The 25,151-nt window shown below is 34.6% G+C and overlaps 1 protein-coding gene across 5 annotated transcripts in view; it reads right to left on the reverse strand.

Annotated features, from left to right (window-relative positions):
- Window positions 1-37: 37 nt before the first annotated feature.
- The window catches only part of GckIII (Germinal centre kinase III), a 37,469-nt gene continuing 12,355 nt past the window's right edge, over window positions 38-25,151 (reverse strand). For 2 of the 5 annotated variants that reach the window (XM_090168412.1, XM_090168409.1), the window contains 10 exons: window positions 5,550-5,774; window positions 5,316-5,481; window positions 5,098-5,255; window positions 4,834-5,019; window positions 4,617-4,762; window positions 3,801-4,092; window positions 3,197-3,375; window positions 2,933-3,134; window positions 2,069-2,271; window positions 39-1,830 (listed from right to left, as the gene is read on the reverse strand). In XM_090168412.1, the coding sequence (XP_090024538.1) occupies window positions 1,818-1,830; window positions 2,069-2,271; window positions 2,933-3,134; window positions 3,197-3,375; window positions 3,801-4,092; window positions 4,617-4,762; window positions 4,834-5,019; window positions 5,098-5,255; window positions 5,316-5,481; window positions 5,550-5,774 (1,770 nt within the window). In that variant the 3' untranslated portion in view covers window positions 39-1,817. Of the gene's footprint in view, window positions 1,831-2,010; window positions 2,272-2,932; window positions 3,135-3,196; window positions 3,376-3,800; window positions 4,093-4,616; window positions 4,763-4,833; window positions 5,020-5,097; window positions 5,256-5,315; window positions 5,482-5,549; window positions 5,775-25,151 lie in introns of all 5 variants that reach the window. The other 3 variants (XM_090168410.1, XR_016479882.1, XM_090168411.1) reach the window with 3 other exon arrangements.

Genomic DNA, 25,151 nt, shown 5'->3' on the forward strand with positions numbered 1-25,151 from the left:
TCTTTTATTGGTCAAATCCTTTCAATATTTACAGAGATTTCCTGTAGATTAGACCAGGACTGTCATAGCTAATTTTAAATTCAACGCTTTTTTTCATCATTTTGAGCGATATTTTGAACACAACCTCGATTTTTATTTATTGGTCTTTATATTTTTTTTATTAAGTACGCCACTAGAACAAAAATATATGTTTCAATTTACACGATTACTTTTTCAAGTAAATAGGAAATTTTTCACAAAACAGAAACCAAATTATTTTTACTGTGTTCAAATCGCAGAAATCCTTTTTTAGATGTTCTAAAAAATATAATTAAATATCAACAATAACTAATTCTAACTTGACAATTTTTTTAATATCTTCTTGGGCATTTTTATCTTTAATACCAGTTAACATTCTTTTGTACCCTATTCACTTTGATAAGGCAAAAATATTCAACTTGGTCTAAAAAAACCAAGGTTGAAAAGTTAAATATTGGTATAACAAACAAAAGCCTCGCAATTGACAAAAATTAACCCACAATTAAAATCTAACTGCTAATAGATTAATTAAATAAATCCGGATAAAATTTTCTTAGCTTCAAAATTATTTTAACTTGGTCTTAGCCACATATCCCCACTTCTGCTGCAAAGAGGGGAAAACAAGCTAAAATTATAATCAACATAAATTATGGCTCTTTTATCTTGTTTTTTAAATAGTGAGCTGGGCATAACAAAAATGTTAAAATTAATTACTGCACAGTCATCTTGCAGGTCCTCGCGTTTCAATGACATTTTTTTCATTCAGATTTTAATGAAAAATAAAGTTTAAATCAACGCAAATTTGGCATTAGACTATTAAGTAATCCTTGCAACAGAAGGATTAACAAAATGGGTAGGCAATATTTGAACAGTATGTAAACTTTTCACTGAAAAAACACCTGCAGTTCATTTTTCCCTCATATACACACATTGTAAAATATTTAAAAAGGAACAAACGAACACCGGAAGTACTTGCTTCAACTGCGTAAAATATTTTAACGAAACACCCTTAAAATCATTAACAGATACTCCCCTTTATTAGAGTTTTTACCCAAGTATTACTCAAAAATAAACTCGAGGCTATACCAGTACTGTAGTTTTCAATAAAAATTACATCGGAGATACCACGCACGAGAAAAACAACAGTACACACCAGAAATACGTCCGCAGATATGTGAATTGATATCCAAAATGTGGACAAAATGAAGAAATTGCACCATTTGCAATACGCTACGAAGATTTTTATTTAAAACTGCAGTATTCTTAGAGCCTCCCAAGTCTTTCACGTATTTATTCACGCACAAACTTTGTACATAGGCACAGACTAAAAATAATTCTTTTATATCTTATATTTTTCCAACGATAGATTATTTATTCTTTTGTATCAAGTGCCCAAAAATTTCTAGCTAGATCCCTTTGACTAAAGTTGGTTGCCCTCTGATAAGAATAGCGGAGAGCACCTAGCTTAACACAGGCACAATTCTTTTCTTTATACATATCCCAGTTCATCAGCTGTACACTTTCTATAAAATTCTCTACCCTGTACCCCCATCACTTATACATCACGATGGTTCTCTTCACTCACAATCGTAACATTCGAGACATTCGCAAGCATCTTGTCAAAGGGATTTATAATTGAAATTGAGAGGAATGTTACGTAGATATTCTCGTAAAAGGGGGAAGGGGAGGAGATTTTTCAGTTTTTATTGAGGATATTTTGTTTTGTATTTTATCAACAATGAAAAGTATGGTGACGGGAAGTATTTGTATCGTAAAAGATGCCATAAGATTACCATAACTTAAGGTCCTTTCCTAAAAGATAATAAAATTAAATACAATGAGAATGAAATTATAAAAGTTTATTAATGTTAAAAAGCCCAAATAAAAAGATGCAAATTTTAAAATGAAATAAAATTTTTTCTCAGGTTTAAATTAAAATCTTCTGATATAATAGAATAAGGCGATCTTACGAAGTACAAAAACAAAACTCACTATATAAAAATGTTCTTCAATGGATCGGAGGAGGATGTAACAAAATTGAATAATTTACCTCCCCATCCTATCCATGGCATCTTGCAGCCTGTGGGAACTTAAATTTGGCATCAGACGATGAAGAATCTCTTTAACAAAGATGTCGCTAACTCCCGGACATGACTGTTCAGCTTGCTCAAAAGCACCGCGAAGTTCATCCAACACATCATTGTTACGGTTTGTCATGACATCGGCACTCTTTCGGCGGTGTTTCCTTTGAAGCTGAAAGTAATATAAGACTAATTATAATTCCTAATACTTTGGGATAAAATAGAGACTCTCCACCAAAGTTCTTGACAACTTAAAATCAAGCTTATACTATAGGAACATATTTATAACGTACGCAGATCAGGGTTGCCACAAATTGTATTTTATATTTTACATTTATTCGAAGTTAACAAATTTAAATGGACTTATATTTCAGTAAAAAGGTTGCTGCAAGGTTGAAAACATTAGCCAAACTTTCAAGGAAATAAATGATAATCATAGATCCAGAACAGGGTGGCCACACTTTTTTATTATTCAAACTCCCAGGTTTTCCCTGACTAATTTTGTGCCCCCATAGTAAAGGTTTCCTATTGCCAACCGAAATGAAATAACCCTGATTTTTAGAGTAATTTTTAAAATTCCCTGATATTTCAAAGAATTCCAGGTATCATGGCAACCCTGCAGAATAAAATTACCTTAAAAAAGTTAAGATAAAACTTAATTCCCTGACTTTTTAAAATATTCTTCAAATTCCCTGATTTTCCCTGACTTTTTAGGCCCTTGTTGTATGAATTCCTAAGCTCCACAAAATGAATGCCAAAAAATTACACAACATGGTGCATTACTAAACTTTGGAAGAACTTACTGGCGAGTCTCTACAATGACAAAATTTTACCTCTGACACTAGTGGATAGACCACAGTCGAAAGACAAATGGATCCTTTAGATTTGCTGGAAGGGGCTTTGGGGGAAGTGGGAGATTTAGGAATGGCTGATTCCCGCTCTCGGTTGTCTCTCCCATCTCTCATGTTGCTGCTCGTTCGGCTTTCTCGTCTGGCTGAGCTCGATTCCCTTGAATTAGACTGGTCACTCCTGCTACTAGAATGAAAATTTATTGGTTAAATAAGAGTTTTATATTTGATATCTGTATTTAAAAGTACCTTGAGAGTGAAGAATCTTTTTCAGGATGGCGATGTTCCACCGCAATGTTCTCATTCTCAGTCAAGTCAAGATCATCTTTGGTTGGCACTTCACTGCCCCCGCTGTTATTCTCCCTGTCTCTAACACCTTTTGACTTATGTTGAGGAGGAGGTGGCGGGGCAATACTGCTGGGGCGAACCTATCAAATAATAATTGGAATTATAGAAGAGTTCAATGAACGCATTAAACAAAAACTGATCTGAAAATGTATCTAGGTGTTTTAATTACTAGAAGCTTCCAGCTAGGAGCAACAAACATAGCACCCCACACGCAAAGAGAACGCACCCCGTCAAAAGTCGTGCATTTTCTTGTGTACAGTTTCATTAGTTAGATGCTTTACCGCCTGCTGCTGTCGGAAGGGGAAAATTCGGAAATTGTCTTCCCCCTTTCCGTAAAACGTTCAGCGAAAAGGCTCGTCCAATGAAATTTGTACACAACACTGCGTTAGAGTGTTTAAAGGCTAGCTGCGTTCTCCTTGATTATTATTATTATTATTATTATTATTATTATTATTTTTGTGTTTTTTGCTCCTAGCTTCCAGTAAGAAGATAGTAATGTACATGCCTGACTTACAGGGGTTTGTCTACTGTCTTGGGGCCTGTAGTACATGTTATCTTTGTAAGTCGGAGACAAGGAAGGATTGGGAGTTATGGATTCTCCATTCTGAGGCGGTGGTTGGCTTGTCTCCAGCAAAGTCAATGACTTGATAGATTTGGTATTGACAGTGATGGAGTTCTCGTTTTCAGGCAACGTATGATTTCCCGTTGTGTACGAATGGTCCAAGGCTGTTTGAACTTTCACCGTACCCAGATCCCAACGCCAACTCTTCCACGTATCATTCATTTTAGACTCGTCACTAAAAAAGATATAATTATAATAAACAAGCTGTAAGAGTGCCCAAAAAAGGGATCTAAGGCAATGACCTTATTATTATTATTATTATTATTATTATTATTAGTAAGAGTTGGGTGGTTGGGTTAGACCCAACCTAGCACTTCGACCAGAGGTCCATTGTGCAGCTCCAGCCTTTTAAACATGGAAAAGACAAGTCTCTGAAACGAAGAGCAAGATTTGCTTTGCCGAGATGTTGGAAAGATCGCTCGTTTCCAGCCTATGTATACCAAGATGCTCAAACCTTTGAGCCGCATAAGAATCACAGACACAAAGGACATGAGAGGAAATTTCCTCCTCTGCAAGGCATGCCCTGCACATAGGACTCTCACTGATACCAATCAGATGCAGATGTCTATTAAGCTGGCAGTGACCTAAAAGTAGGTCCGTAACCACCCTGATACTACTCTTAGCGAGAGAGAGCAACTCAGTTGCTCTTTTCTTAGAATACAATGACCTTAAACCGTATACAATAAAATAAATCCTTACGAATCTGAAGCTTCGGAATCACTATCACTCTGTCCTCCACCCGCCGCTTTCCATCGCTTGTATTTCTCAATTAAATCTATTAAATAAGAATTCTTCTTGGCTTTCCTTATAAAAGGAAACTTTAGAAGTTCCTTGGCAGTGGGCCTCTGAAATTAAATATTTAAATACTGGGTAAAATTCTAATTAAAATAGGCAAAAGGTAAACAAAAATTCTTACATTCTCAGGATCTTTATTGAGACAAGCCTCAACAAACTCCTTAAACTGTTTGCTATAATTCCCCGTTAACTGTGGCGGATTATTCTTTGGAATGAGGAAAAGCACCCTCATTGGATGTAAATCAGAATTTGGTGGTTCTCCTTTGGCCAATTCTATGGCAGTGATACCCAAACTCCAAATATCAGCCTAAAACAGTGACAAAAATGGCCAATAAGCAACAAAAGTGCATTTTCAAACAGGAGCTTGTCAAATTTATGAAATTACTTTTGAGTCATAGGCGGATTGCTTAATAACTTCGGGCGCCATCCAAAATGGCGTTCCCACAAAAGTATTTCTTTTGCTAGTTGTGTTTGTTAGTTGACCAGCTACGCCAAAGTCGGCTAGCTTTACATCCCCTTGCTCCGATAACAAGACATTGGCAGCTAAAATTATTATTGGAAAATTAACGAATTATAAAGTTTTAACTATAGCAGTGATCATACCTTTAATGTCGCGATGGAGCTTGCGCTCAGAATGCAGATAGTCAAGACCTTTTAAAACTTCCCTGAGAATTATAGCTATGTGCATTTCCTCAAACTGGCCTGCTTTCATGAGGTCCAATGCCGAGCCTCCTCCCAAATACTCCATAATGATCCATAGTTTTGTACCCTATTTAACAAATATTATTATTAAATGAACGAAACTGTTGTCGTAACTTATATCAACTGAATAAGCACCTTGAGATAGGAACCATAGTATTTGGTAACAAAAGGGCTATCACATTGTGACAGGACCATGATCTCCTGTTGAATATCTTCAATTTCATCCTCAGCTTCTTCTAAGTCGATTATTTTAATGGCAACCACTTGCTGGGTACGATTGTCAATTCCTTTAAAGACTTCACCAAAGGAACCTTTTCCTATTTTCTCTTGCTTCGTGAATATTAACTCTGGGTCGACTTTCTATAAAAACAGAAAATGAGAGTTAAAAAATAACTAAAAGCTTATTTAACGAAACTCCCAGAAGCAAATTAAAGGATTGGGAAATTTTTTTTAACCCCAGTGTGTGCTATGCAGGGGTTGCCACAACACTTTCAGATTCAAATTCCATGACTATTCCCTGTTTTCCATGGCAATTTTAAGAGATTTTCACTGACTTTTTAGGGCCATAATTTTATTTTACATTTATCAGAAGTTAACAAATTTATATGGACTTATATTTCAGTAAAAAGGTTATGGCAATGTCGAAAAATATGGCCAACTTTCAAAAAAATAAATGATCATAGAATTTGTCATAGATCTACAGTAAAATTATCTTCAAGAAGTGTCAAAACCAAATTGAATTTTAAAAAATTCTTAAAATTACGACTTTTTAGGTCCATTTTAAATTCCCCGACTTTTCCCTGACGTGTGGCAATCCTCTAGTGTAATACCAAAAGCGACATAAGACACTTTTGGTAATACTAATAAAGGTACTTAGAACCTGACAAATTCATTTAAAATAAACTCCAAGGGTTAGAGGAATTTACCAACAAGAAACCCTAAGCAAAAAACCATATCTTAGTCAATTTAACACCAAGGAAATGGCACTGATCAAAATATTACACGAAAATTATAAAACACGAAATAGGAAGTGAATTAAAATTCGCAGCAAATTCAGTCATCCAAATAAAAAACGTAAATATTTATGACTTCGACATTCATTTTTCAAATGATACAACTGCATTAATTGTTCGAGCTACTTTCAATTCCATCACGCTGTGCAGAATGAGGATATGGAAAAAAAAGGAGAAGGGACAGAGTGATAGAAAAATGTAGGCCTGTCATACAGGCGAACAAAAAAGTTAAACCATATAGATATATTATACGTGCCAATTCCGAGGATATCCTGCATCTATCCCGCTTCAAAATTTATCATCCCACATTGAGATATAGGTCTAGGTTTTGTCGTAGGCGTTTATAATATCTATCCCGACATACTTAACTGGTTCTTCGCATTACCCAAACATGATAAACTTAAAAGGTTTATGTCAGCAATTAAATCATTTTTCTTTTAAAAATCATCTATTATTAATAAACTAAGATTTAGTTAATAATTTTTGATACTACAAGTTTAATCTAAAATATAAGCAGGGTTGTTGATTTCGTTTTAACATTTGTCTCTTCGTCTTGACAAATTGATTAATAATGTGCGTGTAATTTTTATGTAAACTAAATTTTAAATTAATCATAATTAAATTAATTTTATAATTAAAAACTAAATTAAAATTGAATTGCCCTGAATTGACATTCCTAGAAGGCCTACTTTTTTTAAAACCTTTTTTTTTATGAATGTAAACAAAGCTTAATTGAAAATTTTTTTTCAACCTGGTTCTGAATGTAAAGTAAATAATTCTAAGATTCCGCAACGGAAGTTTTCAGATCCATTATCATCTTGCCATAAACGTCAGATAATAAATAATAATAAAAAAATTTAATTCTAAGATATTTTTATCAAATTAATATAAAGTTTCCATTTAACAAAAAATTTAAGACGATACCATAGAAGCATTCAGTGGCGTAATCGGAGGGGCACTTGCCCCCGCCCCCCAACGAAACGTATAGTCGTACGCCCAAATGGTTTTTTTACAGTGGTGTCCCCCCCCGAAACCAAATCCTGGCTACGCCACTAGAAGTATTTCCCGATTCGCAATAAGGAAGTAACGTTCCCGGTATTTTGAAAATTGGAAATTCTAATAAAGAATCAAAAACCATAATGATAATCTTCGAGCGAGAAAGAGAGAAGTATTTTTACATTGCTAGTTATTTCCAAGCGCTTCCTACTTGATGTAAAAACCAAAATTACAGTCTTCAATACACAGAAAGAGCCCTCGCTGGCGTGAATTGGCAATTCTAATAAATCGCATTTCTTTTATTCATTTTTTTCCGTTGTTATAAAAAGGCCCGGCTTCCGTAAGCGTTGATCTGTAACCGTTTCATTTTTTTATATTTCTACACACCATCACCATATTTAATATAACAGCGTTATCTTTTGTATCTTTCTGCGGCAGGTTTTTAAGACACTTGAGTCTTATGGGAAGAGCTAGTTGAAAGGTACAGAGGGAAAAATTTGTTTAATAACACGATGAAAAGCTGGGAAGAAAGAAGTAGAGGTAGAGAGGACATTGTAATTAAGAATTTTGAATAATAATTTCTGGTTGATTGACCATCCAAAATCTGTCGCCGGAACCAATATCAATTGCAAAAAGGAAACTTGTCGTATTATCAGTGCTAAGGAAAGTCTAAATGCAGTCAGATTATTCGGGGAATTAATACAATAATTAGAATTAAATTTATGAAAAAATAATTAGTTAGATCCAGTGGCGTAGCCAGAAATTCTTCAAGGGGGGGTCGAAGTATGTGAATATTAAGAGGGGGTCGAGAAGGTGGTGTGAATTTAGTACAGTCAAAGATAGACCCAAGGGGGGGGGGTCTGGACCCGGAAACCCCACTTGTCTACGCCACTGGTTAGATCCGTAGCATAACGCTTACCAGAATCGTATTTCGCAGAATAACAAGTAGGGATGCACCGATATGAGTACAGCCGATTCGTGGCCAATTTATCGGCGGTAATATCGGCCGATATTAACCAAGCTATCATACCAGTAGTGTATTACGTGATACATTTTCTAACACAAATCGAATATCGAGGTTTTTTATTTGTTTACACTCGTAACCCCGTGTCTAAAAAAGGAATGATCTAGCTTTTGAAGTCTGGCGTCCGTGGCGCGGCCAATCAAATCAAATACTATACTAAGTTAATCGAGAATTTTCTTATTTTTAGATGTTTTTCTGAAAACATTTTTCTAATACCGGTATCGGCCAATATCGGCTTCGCTTAAGCCGATATTGGCCGATACCGATATTAGAAAAATACGCCGATATATCGGTGCATCCCTAATTAGCAGTTGACCATTTATATAGTTTAATACTAGAAAATTCTACTTCGTTTAAATTCCAGTTGAATATAAAATAAATGAGATAAAATATATAACACAGCTACTTGTAATATTACTGGCATAAACAAACTGTTTATGTTTAAAATTATTTTGTCCGAGTTACGCACTCTTCAAAGTACTAGAGAAGCAATCTTTTAAATATAATAATAATTGTGATGAGATGCTTTAACGGGAAAAATAAAGCTAAAATTAAGTTAATTTCATTGAAAAACCATTTAAAAAATAATCTCTAATGCGAGCGCTCTAATGCCACCTAGTTTATAAATCTCGCTAAAACTCGCTAACTTTTATAAAAATTAACAGGAAGTCTGCTTAGATGAATAGTTAACAGAAGCTGATGTTAGCTTTCGCTACTATTTATTAATAACACGAACGGCGGTTAAAGCTATAATAATGTAAAAATTATTTATAAACTTAAAAATGATTCAATTGAACTTACATTGAGATAAATATAGTGGATGGTAATGTAACTGGAGGAGGTAACAGTCATATTGAAAGTCCATTTGAATCTACACTCTTTTCAAAGAAGGATGGTACCAGAATGAGGTGACAATTAAGAAAAACTAGGGCATTTACAAGATAGAAAATTGGGGTTTTTTTACGCCAATAAAATGAAAAGATGGATAGAATCTTCCTCGTTAAGGATCTCGCGGAATACCTCGAGGCTAAGACATCACACCAAAGAAGCAGCCGGGTCGTATACCACCTTTTCACAAAAACTACCAAACATGGTTTCGGGGTTTCCCCTTTCAAATGCTTTGACGTATTTACTCATTAAAACGACAGAAAAGAAAAAAGGTCGTCGCGGAAAAACTCGTTATTAAACATTTTACGCGATTATTAAAAGGAGCTTTTCTTAAATTGAAGAGGTCAATAATATGGAAAATAATAAAAATAATGACTTAAGTTTGGATATAATTTAGGAAAGACAACTAGGGATGCGCCGATATATCGGCCTATTTCTCTAATATCCGTATCGTCCAATATCGAAGCTAATATTGGACGATACCGGTATTAGAAAAACATTTAAAAATGAGAAAAATATCGATTAACTATTGACAATATTTTATTTGATTGGCCGCGCCATGTACGCCAGAATTCAGAAGCTAGATCATACCTTTTATATGTATCACGTAAAATGAAAAGAAACATTCGGATAAGCTCTCGCAAACGGTTTTTTTTGTGAAAAATTCGAATAAAATGGTATGACAGTGTACTGAACCGTCTTTTACAAAGATTTAATCATATACACAACTGTTATGATAGATAACTTTGTTAATATCGGTCGATATTACCACTAATTTATGGTCTTAGGGGACTATACGATTATTAACTTCCGATACCAATAGCCAATCACGAAAGGGTGTAAAAGGTTTCCACCATTTATCTACCAATCATTATCATTATTGGCCTACGAGAAAGGCATCATTTTGACGACAACAACAAAACAAAAACCAAAATAAAAACGCTATCTTTATCGGGACGAAGACGCGAGAAGCAATTTAAAGTAAATATCCCTATAAATAACAAAAATCTTAATAGCCATGACGATAAAGGAAGGGCAATTCCCAAACGCGAAAGAACATTAACCCACGAGGAGTGAACGAATGACGAGTTTTGCAAAACTATCAAAATTGTCTACGGCTTCGCGTCTCGAAAACAAAGTCTAACAAGTCGGCCCAGCCGAATTTTTAGTTCCACATCACCCAATGTACGCGCCCCCATACGTTTACGAATCATTTACATATGTGGCCTCAGCGGTTTTCAAGCAGGGTTGGCAAGTTTTTGCCATGGGTGGAAAAACCGCGGTTTTTTCCATCCTTAAACAAAGCTAAAACCGGGTGGGAAAATCCATTGGTTTTCAATTTAAGTGGATTTTTAAAACTGTTTGCGTTATAAAATTACCAAAAAAATGAAAAAGATGGCAAGTTAAACATAGTCTAGTCATCTTGAATTGTCAGCACGCTCATTGAAAATATGAAAACAAATGTTTGGTGGGAGGCAGTTTCTAGAACTAGCTTAATTCCCAAGGAATTCACGAAATTAATAAGCCACTTATTAATTTGCCCAGATAGCTCAGGCTCAATAGAGAGAATGTTCTCTAGTTTGTCATTCATTTATGGTAAATTAAGAAATAGATTAAAGATAGAAACAGCATCTAAACTTCTATTTTGCTATCAAATGTTAAATAGAAAGCACCCAGGAAATTTTGAGTTCTAATTTTTTCTACTACTTATATAATTAATAAACTGAATTTAAAACTATAATTGTATTCTATTTCTTTAACCTTTTGCATCCTAAACAATGCAAATACTACATTTTAATTTTAATTATGTTATTCTTAGGTCATTGAGGTTAAATACTGACAATTTTGAATTTTCCACTTTTTGCCTGTCTTTTCCGGCTTTAACCGGTTTTTGCCACTTGGCCCGGCAAAAACTAGTTTTAGCCGGGTTTTTGCCAACCCTGTTTTCAAGAAACTAATTTTCCAAATTTGTGGGCCCATGAGGGCCCCAATTGGTATCGCGATCGATATAAAATTTTATCACTCATTAATGGACGTATCGTTTATATTTGTCGCGTCAGTGTTCAATGAGAAATCAAAGACCGAGGGCCCCAATGGGTATCGTGACCAAGATAAAATTTCACCCGTCATGAATCGTCGTATTGTTTAGGTCGAAGGTAACGAAACGATAACGCGAACTGAATTGTTTTACATACCTCAAAACCAATTTTTTTGAGATACCTAGTTTTGGAAATAAGGTACCTCCGCGATCAGGGTTGGACACAAGGATATTTTTTTTTAGTAGTCAGCCTGACTAGTGAGCCTCCTACCTTGATTTATTTTAGTAGTTTATTAATTAATTTTTATTTTTGACTAGTGGGGGCAAAAATAAGGTTATAAAAACAAGAAGAACTGCCAACATTTTGCTTTACCCGTCAGAATTAAAATAGGAGTTTATTATCACTTGAGTTACATGATGTTATTTTTTCAGGGTTGGCAAAATCCTTGTTTTTTTTAAAAAGAACAAAAACAATGTTTTTTATTGTTTTAAACAAGATTCATTGTTTTAAACTGTTTTTAAAGCGAACAATAAAAAACACATAATAAACAATAAAAAACTATGTTTAAAACACGTTTTAAACTAATCATTATACTTATGAATCACGAGTAAACTCATTTAAAGTAATATTACGTATCATTAAACGTATTATCATAAGTGGCATAATTACCCTAAGTGTGTCAATAAGATGAATTTTTCCATGATACCTTGTTTAACGAAATTGACGTAAATGACGTCATTTTTCCAGTGACGAAATTTACGTAATGTGTTTGCGAAGCGGCGTCTGCGGCGCGAGCATTAAAAATACCATATAGAGTACTTGAACGGAATTCGCGAGTCCTACGGTTCTTTGGTCTGTTTAGAACAAGCTCAAATTGAAGATTTTCTGTGGGAAAGGCTCCTATTGGCACACTTAGGGTAATTATGCCACTTATGGTATTATAAATAAACTCACAGGGAGAAGAACCAATGAGTACACGCTTATTTAAACGAGCCAAGAATTTCGCTAAGCGTTGTTGACCAACCATTGACGGCCTTAGGGTTTTCGATGCCCCATGCAAATACTACCTAACCCGTAGTAGGGTTTTTAATATAGCTATCATCCTGGAATTTTTGGTCGCATAGAACTAAGAAAAGGGAAAATATCCACCCATTGTTTTTAGTTTTGGTTTATTGAAATGTGCACGTCTGCAGTCATAAATCATCACAAATAAACAATGTTACATAAAATAAGATTTTAGGTACCTCTATAATCTTAAAACTTCCATCACGTCATAAAATTTCTAAAAAATCGAGAAAGGGGACCGAAATCCCTTGATTTTTATCTTGGAGTGCCGCCTAGTCGGTTTTAGCCCGATCTGTCCAGACCGGCCGTGCTTCTTGTTACTTAAAACCCGGCACAATCCGACTAAACAGCAACCCTACTTTTATCTCGTGCATAGGTAGTGTCCCAAATAGATGTATATTGGCAGCTATATAAATTCTATTTAAACAAAAAGACAAAATTCAATGCGCTCGTAGGATTTTTGCACTGGTAGGAAATTTATGAAATCATATCGAGCCTTTTCAGTCGCTCTTTTCAGAGAATCTTTAAATCAAACTACCCGTTATAAATACAATTTACATTTCTTAGAGCCTTGGAATGGTTTTTTCTACCTTTTCCCTCATATTGAATAACGAAAATCTTACAAAAAACAATGAAAATTTACCTTATAAAAAACATGTTTAAAACAGATAGTTTAAAACGTTTAAAACAAATTGGTGTTTGTTTAAAATAATTGTTTTAAACGTGTTTTAAACACTTGTTTTAAACCTTTTGTTTAAAACTTGCCAACCCTGTATTTTTTTTAATAAATTGGAATTGATAAATTATGAATTTATGATACGCCATATTCGGCATTATTTATCAATATTTAGGTAAGCTTTTCACTAGTCAAATTGACTAGTGAACCCCCAGATTTAGATTAATTTTAGTAGTCAGAGCAATAGGCCTTTCTATAAAGTCATTACGCTTGCCGAACTTGTTTTAATGTATCGCTTTCGTCACGAGATACGTAGGAGTTGAGTTCAGTTTAGGTGATTAGATCTTTATAAAAAGGGCGACTCGTAGAATTTTAATTGGCTATCCTAGTGAAACGTCACTTCTACGTCACGAGTGATGCGCCCAATACATCTAAACAAGAAGGCCAATGTTACTTTATAGAAAGGCCTATAAGTCATAGTAAGTGCGGCCGAACCAGGAAGAATTTACGGTCATTCGTATTTAAAAGCCGTAACATTTGCATTTATTTGTGGCAACGGTATGTTCGCGGGGGATCTATAGGTATCCAAAACCATCATCGAAAAAAATTATATAAATTCACTATTATTCCGTCCAATTCCGAGAAGTCACTTACGCAGACTGCTTTATTAGAGTGAGTAACGGGACTCACGCAGTGTGCCGTACATCGAGGTTTTAGAACAAAAGGGGCGCAAAAATCCCCTAATTAGTTTAAGTTGACGGGATTTGTTTTTGCCGATAGAGGGGGAAAATGCCCCCTAGAGACGATCCAGATAAATGTCATTGATTAGTAGTTCTGCGAAATAATTATTAAAGTGCGTAAAAAAATCACAAACTTCAGGAGGTGTAAAATTAAAAGCTCTGCCAAATTGTATTAAATAGTTTAAGCTGACGAATACGGCTATGCGAGTACTCGAACTCGACCTCGAATAAGTAATTGGAAAATACTCGTCGATTACAGAGTACCAAAAAATGGCATATTCGGGTACCCGATTACTCGAATAAGCTGCTCTCTAAACAAGTCGAGTATTTCTTTTTTCTATCCTCTTGGCTTCAAAGTTCAGAGAGGGGGTTTTACAACTTTTTGGGGGGCAATAAACGGTACCTACAAAGTTGTGGAAACTCTGGTTCATTTAAATTAAAGGAATATTTTTCAGCATTGAAAGTTACTTTATACTCCTTTTAAATTTAATTTCATAATTTCTTGAGTAAAACCAGCTCCTAATCAAGTACTCGATAACGCGACTCGTTAAAAATATTACTCGAGGTTTTTTTTAGTTACTCAACTCGAATAAGAGAGTTTTCCCTTAATCAAGTACTCGACTCGACTTCAATATTATTTGACTCGAATACTCAATAAAAAAATTGATACTCGATAACAGACTCGATTGCCTTAATTCGAGGGGTCGGACATTTACCAAAATCCCGTACACTTTGTCTAAAATCGCAAAATCTTTTCACTCTCTCTATGGTAAATTAACATTGAAATCCCAAAATCTCTACGAAATCCCGAAATCCCGTACAAAATAATGGCAAGTGTCCGACCCCTCGCCTTAATTATACCATTAATCGCACAGCTCTACTGATGAATCTTGGCTCTGCAGGTAGCGAGTAGCCTTAGGAGCATTTTGAAAAAAGAATGATGCTGATATGAAGCCCTGATAAAAAGTTATGAAAGTTGTAGTAGTAGTAGTAGTAGTCCTACTTTGCTGCTATTACTACTACCACCACCACCACCACTACTATACTACTACTACTACTACCACCAACACCACTACTTCTACCACAAACACCACTACTACTACTACCACCAACACCACCACCACTACTACTACCACCAACACCACCACCACTACTACTACCACCAACACCACCACCACCACTACTACCACCAACACCACCACCACCACCACCACTACTACCACCACCACCACCACCACCACCACCACTACTACCACCAACACCACCACCACCACCACCACTACTACCACCAACACCACCACCACCACCACCACTACTACCACCAACACCACCACCACTACTACTACCACCAACACCACCACCACCACCACCACCACTACTACACTTCAAAGAATCCAATAGTTCCACTTCTATCGAAATATATATATATATTTCGATGAGGGTGTTTTTGACGTCACATTCTCAGCCGCCATCAAAAATGGGGAACCATAAAAAACAACCACTACGAGATGGATAAAAAAATGGGAAACGGGTCAGCGATTCTGGCAAGACCATACGGCATCTTCTCGCTTCCTCGCCATGTTCCGATGATACGATGATCATCTGATTTGCTTTTTCTCTAGGGTAAATGGCCTTCCCGAACGCCGAAGAAGAAAAGTCTGCCGCTGACTAAAGCATGGTCCGGGTTACCGTCTCCCCCCTCCCGTCAAATTGCCAATTATTAATACTGGAATAGGATGCCAGGGGGCAGCGTGGTGGAAGTTCATAAAAAACAGGGTGGGGTGGGGGGGAGGGGTGTTACGTTTTCGACGCTTCGAGCTATAAAAGAAGGGGGAGGAAAGGGGGAAAGCAAGGACGAATGTAAAAATTGGCGCCGTTGAAAAAGAAAATAGCCCTTTACACGATGACGCGAACGATGATGAACTTTGTTTTGGAACGATCTAGCCGCTTTACGCGCGGCGTATTATACGTACGCGAGTGTAGAGGATAGATTTGTCGAAATTATTATACAAGAGATGGGCGCTAATGGTATCTAATTTCTTATTTCCTTCTATAATCTGGATTTGGGAGGATGGGGAATCGCTAATTCTCCCCACTTTGCCAATACCGTCGACTGACTTTGGTAGCTCGGCAAAACACTCGGTCGTTGGCTCGTAATTAACCGAAAGGACCCAATCGCCTAATGATTATTGTTAATTTTGATTAGAGCGAGAAGTATAAAAACAGTCACGTAGCTTCGTGGCGTTAGTATGAAAAATTCGGAGACGCGTATTAAATTTGTACGATTAGTTATTTGGGTTGATAATATTGATCACCCTTCACTGTTGTAAATTCAATTTCGGTGATAAACGATAGAAATAATAGTTTCAATAAAATATATATTTATTTATTTATACTCAAAAACGTCATCCGCCTGTATTTCAATGTCGTTGGAACATGGATTAGTGTTTAATCCATAGTTGGAAAACGTCAGTTTTAGTTAACCCAGGGTGACCAGGGAAAGGCTTTGAAAATTTTATAGGTAAAATAGGAAATAAAATAGTCGAATTATAGGAAAATATAGCAGGGTTGGCTGATTTAAATCAATGATTGATTTAAATTAATTTTTATGTAGTATTTTTGAAAAAGAAAAAACCTCGCCAATTGCTATAACTTAGGTTTAAATATAATCTTTCTTGTACTAATGTTGCATTGGATTCTACCTGTGGGTAGGGATTCCACCGAATCTTTTTTGTAAAGTACCAAAATAGGTTTAAAAAAAATTCTATATGATTATTAGCTTAAATTGAATAAATTCATTATACATATCTTTAAAAAAATAAAAACATTTGTTTTAGGTAAAATTATGATACTAAATTATATAAAACTTTGATATTTTAATTAAAATCAAAACATCCATAAAAATCAATAAAAATCCGATTTAAATAAAAAAATAGATTACTTGATTCTTTAAAAAAAATCAAAAAATTGCCAACCCTGAAATATAGAGGGTTTCACCGATATTGGCCGATACCGATATTAGAAAAATAGGTTGATATATCGGTACATACCCAAAATAATAAATAGGCGAGTTATAGGAAAAATAATTATTTAATAGGCTTTTCAATAAAATAAGCTACGCTTGCTGAACTCGTTTTTATGTAGTTAATTCGTGACGAAATACGTAGAGGTTTAGTTTAGTTTATGCTTAAAAACAGGGTGCCTCGTCGAATTTACTATTATATCCGGGTCTTTTCGTAGTTATATCGTCATCGGTACGTCACCCGTGAGCAGAATTCCAATGTGACTTTATAAAAAGGCTTATTATGGCATATCGGTATACTTTGACTCGAATCACCTAGAATATTGATAATTTTTGCACTCTGCTTTCTTGCATTATTGAATCACCTACTTAAGAGTTCTTTCCGGCACTTGACTGCTAAAATAAATGCTCTAACAACTAAAATTAATCGAAATCTGGGGCTCACTAGTTAATTTGACTAGTGAAACATTTTCCTAAATATTCATAAATAATGGCGAATATGGCGTATCATATATTCACCAATCTTATTTTATTTTTAAAAATCACAACATGCTTGTAGAGCTTATACAAGTTCTGGTTCAGAATCTCTACCTCAAAATAATGCGTCATTTGATGATATTATCAATGAAAATATTTTAAAATAGTCAAAGATTCCAAGTCGCGAAAAAACTGTGATCGGCCAAAGTCACGTAACTCAAGTGATAATAAACTCCTATTTTAATTCGGACGGGTAAAGCCAAATATTGCCTGTCCTTGTTTTTATATCGACTTTTTTACCCACACTAGTCAGTGACTACTATAATCAATTAAGATAGGAGGATCACTAGTCAGCCTTATGTCCAACCCTGGTTCCTTAATTTTCAAAAGACGGTAAAGTTATAGGAAGATAGGTAAAAATAAAGGAATTTATAGGAAGGCATTAAAAAGATAGGAAGTCTGGTCACCCCGGTAACCAATAAGATATAGCGCCGATTTTATTGTGAAGGAACAAGGCTAACAATCGTTTCGAAGAATAATGTTGATTAAAACAAAGGTTATTTTCAGATTTAAAATGTATAGATATTTTCAGAATGTTTCTCTATCAAAAACGGGTAGAAGCAGGGTTGGCAAGTTTTAAACAAAAGGTTTAAAACAAGTGTTTAAAACACGTTTAAAACAATTATTTTAAACAAACACCAATTTGTTTTAAACGTTTTAAACTATCTGTTTTAAACATGTTTTTTATAAGGTAAATTTTCATTGTTTTTTGTAAGATTTTCGTTATTCAATATGAGGGAAAAGGTAGAAAAAACCATTCCAAGGCTCTAAGAAATGTAAATTGTATTTATAACGGGTAGTTTGATTTAAAGATTCTCTGAAAAGAGCGACTGAAAAGGCTCGATATGATTTCATAAATTTCCTACCAGTGCAAAAATCCTACGAGCGCATTGAATTTTGTCTTTTTGTTTAAATAGAATTTATATAGCTGCCAATATACATCTATTTGGGACACTACCTATGCACGAGATAAAAGTAGGGTTGCTGTTTAGTCGGATTGTGCCGGGTTTTAAGTAACAAGAAGCACGGCCGGTCTGGACAGATCGGGCTAAAACCGACTAGGCGGCACTCCAAGATAAAAATCAAGGGATTTCGGTCCCCTTTCTCGATTTTTTAGAAATTTTATGACGTGATGGAAGTTTTAAGATTATAGAGGTACCTAAAATCTTATTTTATGTAACATTGTTTATTTGTGATGATTTATGACTGCAGACGTGCACATTTCAATAAACCAAAACTAAAAACAATGGGTGGATATTTTCCCTTTTCTTAGTTCTATGCGACCAAAAATTCCAGGATGATAGCTATATTAAAAACCCTACTACGGGTTAGGTAGTATTTGCATGGGGCATCGAAAACCCTAAGGCCGTCAATGGTTGGTCAACAACGCTTAGCGAAATTCTTGGCTCGTTTAAATAAGCGTGTACTCATTGGTTCTTCTCCCTGTGAGTTTATTTATAATACCATAAGTGGCATAATTACCCTAAGTGTGCCAATAGGAGCCTTTCCCACAGAAAATCTTCAATTTGAGCTTGTTCTAAACAGACCAAAGAACCGTAGGACTCGCGAATTCCGTTCAAGTACTCTATATGGTATTTTTAATGCTCGCGCCGCAGACGCCGCTTCGCAAACACATTACGTAAATTTCGTCACTGGAAAAATGACGTCATTTACGTCAATTTCGTTAAACAAGGTATCATGGAAAAATTCATCTTATTGACACACTTAGGGTAATTATGCCACTTATGATAATACGTTTAATGATACGTAATATTACTTTAAATGAGTTTACTCGTGATTCATAAGTATAATGATTAGTTTAAAACGTGTTTTAAACATAGTTTTTTATTGTTTATTATGTGTTTTTTATTGTTCGCTTTAAAAACAGTTTAAAACAATGAATCTTGTTTAAAACAATAAAAAACATTGTTTTTGTTCTTTTTAAAAAAAACAAGGATTTTGCCAACCCTGGGTAGAAGTGCTACATACCCAGTCATTATAATTTTCTAAAAACAAATTAATTTTAGGTAAAGTACTAAAGTTTCTTATTATTCATTTACAGTTTATATCAAAAACACGCTTATAAATTTGCTATAAAATATTCGAAAAAATGAATATGCAAATTTATTTCAAATTAATGGTTCTTGATTATTTCTTCGAAAATAGTAAGAAATATTTCTTCGAACATTTAATAAATTCTAATATATTCTGGATATATTATAATGAGGAAAATGTCAGATTATTTTGAAAAAGAATCAATGATTTTAGGAATTGTGGGAAAAGAATGTACGCTATTATAAATCAATGAACTTAAAATATTTACAAATTCAAGTTGGATTATTTTTAAATTAGCTTTGTCCGTAACTAGTCTAAATGAAATAACTTAATTATAAATGTGGATTATCCACTATGAACGATTGCTACAGGTGTACCCCCCAGGCGACAAAACATCGCGGTACAGGTAGTCACGTACCGCGGCATTGACTCCAAATGTGTCTATACCCACACGCGTGCCCTTCTTAAACCTTCCAAACTTTTACAGCGCGAGAAACCATCGAAATTCCAATAAAAGCGATAAAACCAGGGATGCACCGATATATCGGCTTATACGAAACCGATATTGGCCGATACAGGTAATACAAAAATAAGAAGATTCTCGATTAACTAACTAATGATATTTTATTTGATTGGCCGCGCCACGTACGCCAGACTTAAGAAACTAGATCATACATTTTTAAACAGGGGGTTACGAGTGTAAACAAATAAAAAACCACGATATTCAATTTGTGATAGACAATGTATCACGTAAAATTAAAAGAAACATTCTTATATGCCTTTGCAAACTTTTTGTCATTAAAAGTTAGAATAAAATGGTATGACAGACTGACAGTGCACTGAACCGTCTTTTACAATGATTTTATCATATACACTACTGTTATGATACATAACTGTTAATATCGGCTCTACCCATGTCGGTGCATCCCTAGATAAAACCTGGCAGGAAATCAGCCGGCAATCTCCGCCGTGAATCGATAATTAATGAAACACTAATTTAAAGGCGAATAACATAATTAAATTTAATTTGCTCCATCGCTGCTTCAGTACCAAAATATCGTAACTCTTAAAACCAATCCTTTCTAAATAAATATAGTTTGATCTTTTACAATTATCTTGTAATTTTTAGGCGAAAATATAGGCGGTATATCAGTGGAGTAGCCGGGGGGGGGGCACACACCCCCCCCCCGAAACGTATGGTCATACGTACAAATATTTTTATTTTTTTACTTTTTTTCCAATGGTGTGCCCCCCCCGAAACAAAATCCTGATATTTCCCCGACTTTTTTGCTTTAAATAAATTTACTGATATTTCCAGGTTTTCACTGATTTCCATGTTTGTATGAACCCTGTATAATCTTTGTACACATGATTACTGATTTTCAAAAAACATTCAATGATTTCCACCGATTCCACATAATATATCGCCGATTTCCAGTGATTTTTTAAAGCCATTTCCCGTTATTAAACACCTGATTACTAAAGTGACTACCCCCTCGGCCAAAATATGATAAACTTGCAATATATAGAACAAAGAAAAATTTCGAAGTTATTTTCTTTGTAAAAATATCAAGTAACAATAATATCAGGATGGTTTTTTTAAAGAAATTATTTTATTCCTTTTTCTTAATTAATAACAGGGTTGCCACAATTTTCTCACAATCAAATTCCCCGACTTTTCCAGGTTTTCCCTGACCATCTCTAGAGATTTTCCACGACTTATTTTGTGCCAAGATTTGGTATATTTGTAATCGAAATTAAATTTCCTGACATTTCCCTGATTTTCACTAATTTTTAAAATTCCCTTACTTTTATACCCATATTCAAATTCCCTGACATTTCCAGGAATTCCAGGTACCGTGGCAACCCTGAATAATGTAACAAATTTAAATAAAATAAATTTAATTATTACTTGTATTTGTATTGCAAAATAAACTACTTTTGTGCATTTTCATAAACAAAAAAACTTGATTCAAATAAAACACGCGAAAAAGCAGAAATGTCCATAATGAAAGGTTCAAATTTATTTTTGCCTCCTTAAATTAAATATTATTCTCAATCTGTGCCATTCCGGGTATCATTCTCGACACGCACGATTGGCACCTACGCCCGAAAATCAAACGTTACAGTCCTTACGCTAATAGCGTTCCAAAAGGTTAAAAGGCAGTGACGTAAGAGCTTTATTATAACATGATAGCCACGTCATTTTATTGGAAGGCACTGCAGGCAGTGTTCCTAAAAAGCCACGTTTTTGGATTTTTGTCCAGGCCAGTGACAAATACTGGAAAATAGTGGCTAATAAGGAAAATACGCCTTTTGAAAAGAGAATAAGTTGAAAATCTAATTAATAGTTATCAATAATACATTTTTGAACTTATTAATTTTCACTTATTTATTTATTTGTTTTAATTACTGTAAACTATACAGTCAAAAAATAGTTTCAGAATTTGTCTTTTATAGCCCAAAATGCAAAAACTTTAATTTTGAAATCTTAATAATAATAAAAATTGTATTTGCCACTTTTTGCCAGATTGACCACTAAATACATTTTTGGCCAGGCCGGAATTTACCACGATTTTCCACCTGGTATTTTACCACCTCGGAACACTGTTGGAAGGCCTATTGGAAATCATTTCTTCTCTACGTTCACCGCCGTACAGGCCTCCCAACCAACAGCGCTCAAAAATATATAGGAAAATTATAGGATACAAATTCCAACATATTATAAAAAAAAATAATAAGCTAGGCTAATAACTAATTAAACGATAAAAATTTTCATTGCTTTACGAGAAAAATGGCTAATTAGTAATTCAATATATTTTTTGTTGGTGTGTAAATCTTTTATCCAAATATGCTAAAAATATATCGCTGCGAACCCTGGGTTGGTTATATTTTAAATAAATTTGATTTAAATCGGGTTTTAAATCAAGTTATTTTAAAAATAAAATTTAAATCACCTACTATACTTTTAATATGCATTTGTGAAAAGGTACAACATTAGGCTCTCTAACAATATAAATGCATCGCAAACTTAAATTAAGTTTTTAGCTAGTAATTAAGTTTAATTGAGGTTAATTTAAGTTAATCACATTAATTATAATTATGTCATGAAAAAGAGGCATAAATCGTTATAAAATCAATAATATCAAAAATCAATTACAATCTATAAAAATCTGATTTAAATTTAATTTTTAAACACTCAACAACTATGCTACCGTATTTCCAACATCTTTTTGTAGAGCGTTAAATCTTGGACGAATCAACTATTGGATACAAATCTAGATTGTCCGCTTCGATCTTTCAGAGCTGCTCCCATTTGTAGCGCCACGGTGTTCGATAATGGAAGTATTTCCACCCTATAATTAGCGTACGACGTTAGGCCTAATATCTTTCACTCGCCGTCTAAAGTTTTTACACGTATTTTTATTTGGGGGGAAATGTTTCACGGTTCTCAAAATAGGACGCTAGCTGTTCAGTATTTATTCGTTCAACGTGAAATAAGTTTAAGTTTCAAGTAAAATCCTAGTTTTAAAATTACGCTATAGCGTCGCGCGAAAGAAAAACACGTAAAACGAATTAAGTGATTTTCGCTGTAAAAAGTGATTTAATTTGCCCGATGAATTCCGGATACCAGCGAAGAAATCTTCCGTTTTATCACAAATAAAGATGTGAACGTTATCAAAATGCCTTCAAAAATAAAACGAATTCTTTAAATTATGTGGTCAATAATAATTTCCCCTAACTCTTTCATTAATAAACGCATTTCCCCAAAAATCAGAGTTAATATATTATCGAACTTAAATTAGTGCCATGTCGGAAAATTGCGTCTTTTTCTTCAAGTAGTTCATTTAAAAAAAATCATTAAAAAGAATAATAAACCTAGCTCTGGGTGCATATATTATCTGTCCAAATCGAAAGCGCCCTTAGCGCAAAAAACAGGTTGACCTCAAACGAAAGTCAAGATTTTAGTTTCGGCAAAAAAAAAGAAAGCCCGGGTTATCGATAGCGTTACCCTTTTAGAAATTCAGACATTATCAGCAGACGAAATCAATTCTAATAATAATGAAAAAAAAAACCTTTTAAAATTCTAAACAATGAAAAATAAGTGCCCCGGAGGGAAAAATTAGGTTAAATATAAACGTAGTTTGGGCGGCAGCAAATCACGGAAACCGAACCGCCCTATTTTTTATTTCTACGAATTATTAAACAAATTTCTCTCAAGCGAGTATTCGGTTTCGCTTCGAAAGCGTGTTTCATTTAAAATTAAATAAATTAAGCTACATTCTAGAGCAAGATATTACTTATTTGAGGAATTTCGAATATGTTTATTAGTTCCATTTGGGGTAAATAAAGTCAACCGCGTATTATTAAAAAAAACCTATTTATCAGAATGTTTCCCAATCGAAGGTTGCAACCGAGTATAATTTTTATTTACGTGTACGGGTATGGTCGACTATGAAACTGGTTTGAAATAGCCTGTATTTTGGTTCAAAATGTGGATCAAAACCAACAAAATTATGGAAAGGGCGTTTTTTTCTTGTAAATAATTTTTCAATAACTTTAATTTTAAATGGTTTTTAATTTTTTAATATTTAGTGCGTTTTTTATTAACGCTTGTATCGGCTATTAACTTGAACTAAAATTTTAATTTATCTTAAATAAATTTAATTGATACTTGTCATTTTCTTCGATTTAAAATGGCAATTCTTAAAGGGAATATAACCTGCAAAAGCAATCATTATGGAAGACCCTTTCAATTTTTAAAATTTCCCTGTACAGTGGCGCCAAACATTTCTAAAGCCAAAGGCAAGAGCGGCCAGAGTTCCAAACGTTGTTGTTCCACACCAAATACCTGAGGTTATAATATCCTTTAATAAACTCTTTTGATCAACTCTACTATATGATTAAATCAAGGATTGAAATTTCATTAACAATTAAAGAAAATTAGGAACCCTAATGAAATGTTGCTTGTATAAAGTACTCTATTTAAACCATATTGGAGTAAGTTATTCGAAAAATAACATCAGGAAGTTAAAACTTCTAGCTCGCATCTAAAAACACCAATAATAATAAGTGGTTAACACGGTATAAGAATAGACTTAGCCATTGTTAAAATAATTCCAATCGCGGCCAAAAGGGGCGCCAAAACCCAGATTCGCCAAAATTGACAATGGAGACGGTGCAAACAAAAGAAACCTCCCCCCCCCCCCCGTTCTTTCGTAACCACAATCGCGATCTTTTCTGAATAGCAGTGGCGTCACCAGGATTTCAAAACTAGAGGCGCTTAAGCCATAAGCCCTGCATGGTCAGGGGCGTCCCATTGAGTGATATGGGAGAGGGGGCCCTCTCCAAACGGTTTGGAAGTTGAAACATCGAGGCCGACTAGGAAAAATAAAGTTTTGATGAGCTTTTTTAAGGGAGCATTTCGAAGAAACTTTTCTCCAAGTGAATTGGAATATTTCGGAATTTTAGGAGGCGCTTTTCGGAAATTTTAGGTGGCGCTTCAAAAATGTTACAGGTGGCTCAAGCGCCGCCTAAAACACCCTAGCGACGCCACTGCTGAATAGAGAAGCCACCATGGCCAGGCGCCAGGAAGCTGGCCACAACCAGATCAACAAGGCCAAAACGACCATTTCAGTTCTTACAACAGCGTCGTGCGAGAATAGCACATGAGCATTGCAA

This window comes from Leiobunum rupestre, chromosome 3 (assembly GCF_980474605.1).
Source record: "Leiobunum rupestre chromosome 3, qqLeiRupe1.1.hap1, whole genome shotgun sequence".
In the NCBI taxonomy this organism is placed as follows: Eukaryota; Metazoa; Arthropoda; class Arachnida; order Opiliones; family Sclerosomatidae; genus Leiobunum; species Leiobunum rupestre.